The 6,813-nt window shown below is 43.2% G+C and overlaps 1 protein-coding gene across 1 annotated transcript; it reads right to left on the bottom strand.

Annotated features, from left to right (window-relative positions):
* Window positions 1-3,517: 3,517 nt before the first annotated feature.
* Window positions 3,518-5,811, bottom strand: lrrn1 (leucine rich repeat neuronal 1). Its single transcript, XM_076268038.1, has one exon. The coding sequence runs from the start codon at window positions 5,770-5,772 to the stop codon at window positions 3,619-3,621; it is 2,154 nt and encodes a 717-aa protein (XP_076124153.1). The 5' UTR covers window positions 5,773-5,811; the 3' UTR covers window positions 3,518-3,618.
* Window positions 5,812-6,813: the final 1,002 nt, after the last annotated feature.

The following is a 6,813-nucleotide window of genomic DNA, read 5'->3' as shown; positions in this document are numbered from 1 at the left end:
CCTTGGGGATCAATAAAGTATCTATCTATCTATCTATCTATCTATCTATCTATCTATTGTTAAAAATACAAAATATTGAAATTGAAGATAGCATGATACCATAATCGACACAATTATTGTTTTCTGGTGGAGCAGTGTTAAACATAACACTTGTGCTCTGTCTAGCCAGTGAGGCTAAAGTGGCATCTGGGCTTTACACCAAGTGTCAGAAGGTGACAACTTCAATATTAATCCATATCATCTTTGCAAGAGGTGGCGTCACAGGGTGATGTCCACTGGATGTGGCTTCTGCCAAATGGCACCATTAAAGGCTCTTGAAGGCCACAAAGACACAGAATAATGCACTTCTATTAAATGCAAAACTAGTAATGGGTAAATTAATTGATGCAAAGACCTTTATTTGCAGTTTATCAGGGGAGGGTTTAGGTTATGATACATGCCTAACATGCCTAACATGCCTAACAAAAACGAATACCCCTAGTAGCATTTAAATATGTTCATTAAAGAGTCACATAACATAGACATTATGACCTTAAACACTCATATCTTTTTTTTCACGTTCTATCAGAGACATTACCGATAGTTCAAAACACCTGAATTGAACACAATACCCTCAAATAATATGGCCGCTATGCCTATCCAGTATAATCAGCCTAGTGCATCTGTGAGGGGCTGTGATCCTCGATGGCGGCAGGCTTCTAGGACATCGCAGTATCAAGTTTGAAAGCACCTAATTGCCTGGCACAAAGTCGGGGGAGGCGCTGCCAGCGAAAAGCAATTAAAAAGTCTGAAAGACACAAACCAGTGTCCATTCCAGACTCTCCCCCACTCCCACAGCGGGCCTGCCGGCCGTTGCCAAGTGGCTCCTAATGAACTCGGAGAGCTCCCTCTCTACCTGGCTCTTAAATACACTGAAAAAACCCATGTCACCGAGTGTGTGGCACTTGTGTGTAGACACAGCCTGTTTGCAGGGATATTGTCGCACATTGGTCTGTGTAGCTGTGTGAGGATCAAAAGACAGGAAGCTGTTTGTTGGCAGAAACTTCTACTTTGTCAGAGTGCACTTTTCTGTGCTCTGGTTAAACCTCACAGTCACAACTGGAATGCCCAATATTACATGCTGTTGAGCATCCTATGCCATGCTTTGCAAGTAAATATATTCATATGGAATTTGGAGGTATCTAAGAAGTTGTGAGCAAAAAGACAGCAACATCCCACTACATTTTGGATTCTGAGGTTTTTTTAGCCATTGCAGGAATCCTGTTTTGACAGAGGTGGAGAGGAAAGTGGGTATGGAAAAAAGAGAACTGCACCACACGCACAATCCTCAGGGAGCAGAGAGAAGTGGAGTCAGAAAATCTCAGGCAAGCTCTGAACTTCCAATCAACTCGGGTAGGAAAAGTCCCAACGGATACTCCTGCTCCTGGAGAAGCAGGCAATGGAGGTAAAGGTTGCTGGAAGGCTGAGCTCAGTTTCACGGGTAAAGAGGTATATAAAAAATCTATGTAGAAAAATCTATGATTTTTGAAGCATCCCCCTCTTCTCTCGCTCTCTCTCTCTCCCTCTCTCTCTCTCATTAGCAGTGGTCTTGGTAAGATTTGATGAAACGACTAATCTGTGATAAATCTGTCATTCATGGATGGAATGTCAGGCACATGTTCAGTATATCTAATTAACAGTGCATTTTAAATCTGTGAAGGTAATGTGTCCCAAATGCCTGCTGTTTGCATGACAAATAAGTTAAATACTGAAGTGAAATCATGGCAAGGCCTTTGGAGCTACGAGCATCTGGCTGATTTAGGCCTGACTGTCTGAAAGCATAGCAATGTGGGGGTAGCCTACTTAATAGCCTATGTGATCCTTTATCACATCAGTCTTTTGATCTAAACCCATCCGCTCCTTAAGCCTCATAGGAACACCAATGTCCCCAGTCACTTTGGAGGCAGACAGGAGGGAGACTCTAGTTTAATGTCATTAGCGAATGTGGTTCTTATACAGATGAACTCTTTTCAATGGGAATGCCCGGGGAAGGTGTTTAATTTGCCTCTATTTGTAATAAATGTTTTGCACCACCTTTTCAGGGCATTGCACACAGCTGAAGATGTGTGCGCAAGTGAAGCTTTTGTTATTATAATTAAAGAGTGGAGAAGGCAAGGCTTTAATTACAGTTTAATAATTGCCTTGGTCAGGTCTTGTCTTGAGCCTTTTTAGCGCTTGACAATTGCCTTCAGAATTTGGCTGAAAAAGTGCCTCCTGAATATGGTTATCTAACTTTACAGAGAAATGTTCAAAGCTGAGAGCATTCATGTTGGCCATCAAATAAATGAAATATGAAGAGCAGGCAGTTTCTTTTTTAAACTGTCATCTACAATATAGGGAAATATACTGATTGTGGGTAGACCCTCAGGATTTGACACTCTTTGGCATGCTGTTATTGCGATCCTCCCCCAACAGCACTGATCTACTAGCAATACAGAAAAACAATTCAACCCCATAGGACCATTACAGCCCGCATTTTTTCATATCCAAAATATCCTCATTTCCTGCTGAATTATATTTCCACATAATTTAGAGTCAACTGATTAAGCTAATTTTGAGGAATGTGAAGCTACTGTTTTAAATAACTCAGAGCAGTATATTTAATACTAGTCTATAGCCATTATTTAAAATAAATCAGGTATTCAAAAAGTATAAATGAAGTAACTTGAAAGATAATGTTATAACTATTTATAACTATCACATCATTCTTAAAAACTGCTGACTTGCTGAAGGAATAAAGCAAAACAAAACAGACTCGTGACTGGGAAGTCGTTGTATAAAAAATATGAGAACGAACTTGTTTTATTTCTGTTTTTGCCTTAATATACAACATATTTTGCGTGTGTAAATCACAACAAAACTAAGTGGTAATTGACAGTTTCTAGCAAAAAAGGAATTATCTGAGTAATTAAAAAAGCATTGTCATCTACAGCACTTAAACCTAATTTTAAACATTCATGATTCTATTGCTTGTTTACAGTAATTTAACCTTAAAATATAATTACTAAATAAAATTAAAAAAATGACTGGTTTTGATTAAGTCCAAAATAGTTCAAATTATAGTTGATACAACATTACAGAACAATCGCTAACATTATTCAATAGACGGTGTATCAAGTCTAAATTCACTTTGTCAGCTTACACTGGAGTCCATAGACAAATTGTTTATATAGTTCAGTGCACAACAGTTTAACTGTTTTACAAAAGAGAGAAAGAAAGAAACATTGCATTCTTTATCAATATCTCCAAAGACAAATGCCTTTTGGATCAAATTCACTGCTACTGCACTAGTCGATCCAAAGTCATTTCTTTACATTAACTATGCTGTGCTATAAAAAACTGAGTGGAACAAACGAAAGACCACAGCAACTAACATGGAAGCTAACCAAAGCTGCCAAAGCTGTGTCAAAAGGATGAGAGAACGACAAAAAAGGCAATACGCTGTACTGAAAAAGTCTGACGGCTCAGTCTCTTTTTTGCCCGCAAGAAGCAAAGCAATAAGAAGCAAATCCACCTTTGTTTTTCGCACAAAATAGCTTAAAATGTGTCTTTGTGCTCAAAAACGTCCCCCCCCCACTTTCACCACATGTAATAGCTTCTTGTTGTGTCGACCTGGGTGGGCTTGTTCTCTGAAGATCCATCCTTGTCTTTGTCATTGTCGGCATCCCACAAGTTGATTAGGGGAGGGTACAACTCATTCAGGGGGATCGAAGATGTCTTCTGCATGTATTTTTTCAGAGAGTGGTGGTAGTTCTTCCTCTTCCACCTCTTGGCGATATATACAGCGATGGAGGCCAGGCTGATGATGGCGAACATGGTGCCCATGACGGCTGCCAGTGCAGTGTTGGTGCCCTGGTCAGAGATCTCCACCGCGAACGTGGCGTGCTTGGTGGTGACATTGACGCAGGACTTCTGCGTCTGCTGGTGGATGTTGGAGACGGACAGGCAGACTTCGTATTCGGTGGCAGGCTGCAGGTGAGTGAGGTTGTACTCATGCACGTCCACGGGAACCTTGGCGGTGTAGGTGATGTGGGGGTTGTCAATTTTCATGGTGGCTGACGACCACTTAAGGTTGGACGTCATGACGTTCGAGTTGACCTTCCAGGACACCAGGATGGAGTGGGACTCGGTGTGTTTGACGTAGATCTTCATGAGCTGTGTGCTGTCTATTAGAGTGCCATTGACGCGGAGTGCGGTCACTCGCGTGTCCTTACCTTCCACGTTCTGGGCTACACAAGTGTAATGCCCAGAGTCCTCCACCTGGATGTTGGAGATGCGCAGGGTCCCCTGGTTGTTGAGGCGGTACTTCTCGGACACGGTGTCCATCATCACCTTGTTGCCCAGTGGTGTGACCCAGTAGATCTCCGGTTCGGGTTCGGCCATGGCACGGCAGTCCAGATCAACAGTCATGCCGATGTCCAGGTTGAGGTGGTTGGGGAAGGTGTCATGGGACATCATGGGCAGGCACTGCTCAGGGGAGTCGTGCAGCAGCACCTCCCTGACGTGCTGACCGCGGAACTCCGGGGGCATGGCGCAGAACATAGACAACGGCTCCATGAAGCGGATGCTCGTCTTGTTGGAGGTCATCCACTGAATGACGCAGTCGCAGCGCAGAGGGTTGCTATGGATGCTGATCTCTCGCAGGTTGGGGAGGGACTCCACAGTCGCCTGGTAGAGGGAGTTGAGGGCGTTGTTGTTCAGCATGAGGCTCTCCAGGGAAGGGACATCACGGAAAGCCTGGCGGTTCACGTAAGAAAATTTGGGATTGTTGGTGGCTTCGAGTTTGGTCAGCTCTGGGAGATAATCCAAAGCGTAGCGGTCAATGGACACCAGCTCAGCCATGTTGTTTATGCCAAGCTCTTTCAACCTCAGCATGTTCTTGAAATCCCCCTCTTGGATTTTGTGGACAGGATTTTTATTTAAGTCCAAAAACTTCAAATTGGGGAGTTTCTGAAGAGCATTTTGAGGTACCCGGACAAGTTTATTGTCATAAAATGAAAGACTTTCCAAGTTTCCCAGGCCAACAAAGGCATTTCCTGGAACATCAGTCAAATCCATCCCTGCAAGCACCAAGCTCCGCAAGTTAACAAGGGGCTTAAAGTTCATATCCAGAATGCCAATGACTGGATTCTCTCCAATCATCAGGATTTCCAGGTTGGGTGTGGACTCAAACCAGCGGCTGTCGATGGCCTTGAGCTTATTGGAGTTGAGATGGAGCCTAAGCAGGTTGTGCAGCCCTGAGAAAGCGCTCGGCGAGATGGTGGTGATCTGGTTGTGGTTGATGTAGAGCTCTTGCAGGTTCGTCAGGTCCTGCAGGCAGAAATCAGGCATCTCCACAATCTGGTTCTCCTCCAGGTGGAGCGTGGTGAGCTGGGACATGTTGGTGAGACCCACATCCCGGATGTTGCTGAAGTTGTTCTGGGAGAGGTCCAGCTCAGTCAGGTTGTAGAGCTGCTCCAGCTCCTCACTGGTCCGGGAGATGTAGTTACTCTGCAGTAGGAGAACCTGTGTGTCACTTGACAGGTTGCCAGGGATCCGAGTCAGCCGAAGGTCATTGCAGTCGACGGTGATGGCTTCTCGGTAGGTGGACTGCGGGGTGAACCAAGGGCGGATTTCACACACGCACAGTTGAGGACACTCTGTACCCTGGACAGAGGAGAGTCCAAATGGCGTCAGCAGCAACACACAGCAAACCCAGCCCAGTCCAGAAAGGTTGAAAGTCCCTCTAGCCATTTTGTTTTGATTTTGGATTCTAATCAGCTCAAATGTGAGGTTGACGTGAGATCAAAAGCTGTGCCAGAGCTGTTATATTTATAGGGTAAATATTTCATCCACAAGGGTTGTTGGAATGTTGTTATATTCCAGAACAAGTTGTCCGGTGTTGCAGGCCTCACAAAGAGCACAATGTTAGCACAGGTGTAGTTCAAAGGTCCTCATAACATATATATTCCTTTTCCCGGCTGGATCCCTAGACATCAAGATGGACCTGAAACACAACAACAAAACAGACATGTCAAAGGGTGGACTGTAATCAGCAAATGTAAAATCAATACTAAATTCATATTCAATATTTAATTATAATAGTTTGTGATTATGTGGTTTAAAAAAAAGTAATTAATTTAAGATGAAGTAAAAATGGAATGAAGTGATGTGCAGAATTATCAAATGTGACAAAAATAAAAATGCAAAATCAGCTAATGCAAGTCATATGAAGTGCTGCGGTGTACTTGGACAGTGATCAAATTCGATCGAGCACTTTCATCTAGCCGGCCATCCACAGAAGAGATGATCATTAGCTTCTCCAAGCATCATTAAATAGCCTGAGATACCGGCGTATTCTCAGTAGGAGCAAGCTTATGCATTTTTAATGTGGCCTGTAACTTCATGCTCAACAGAAAAATAATTGTATCGCTTTCAGAGAATCTCTGAGAAATCTGTGGCAACTGAATGCATAAAAACAGGGCTGAGAAGGGTTTTGTGTGAATTTATTTGCCTTTAGCTATTGAACCCGTAATCAAATCCAGTTACCATACACTGATCATGACAACATTCCAAAACTCTTATCTATCAGTCTTGCTCTACACAACTGCCTTCATTAACATCTTCCTCAGTTGTACGACACGTATGAAAGAATCCCACACTACTAATTACACAGCGCTGTTTAATTGAGCATTTCTTTTCCACCCAAATACTTATCTATCATCAAAGATCAAAGAATAGCTTAACTTCTATAGTTGTTTTTAGTGCAAGACTGCACAAACAGTGCTGCTGAGG

The sequence above is a fragment of the Alosa pseudoharengus genome, unplaced genomic scaffold (genome assembly GCF_046254945.1).
Source record: "Alosa pseudoharengus isolate Yale_2024_CS ecotype anadromous, Long Island Sound unplaced genomic scaffold, YU_APseudo_1.1 YU_APseudo_1.1_scf_5, whole genome shotgun sequence".
In the NCBI taxonomy this organism is placed as follows: domain Eukaryota; kingdom Metazoa; phylum Chordata; class Actinopteri; order Clupeiformes; family Clupeidae; genus Alosa; species Alosa pseudoharengus.
Note: the sequence above shows the minus strand (reverse complement) of the source record. Positions and strands in the feature narration are given on the sequence as shown.

What these genes read in the sequence shown, in the direction of transcription:
- lrrn1 (XM_076268038.1), bottom strand. Translation starts at nt 5,772, where the DNA reads ATGGCTAGAGGGACTTTCAACCTTTCTGGACTGGGCTGGGTTTGCTGT.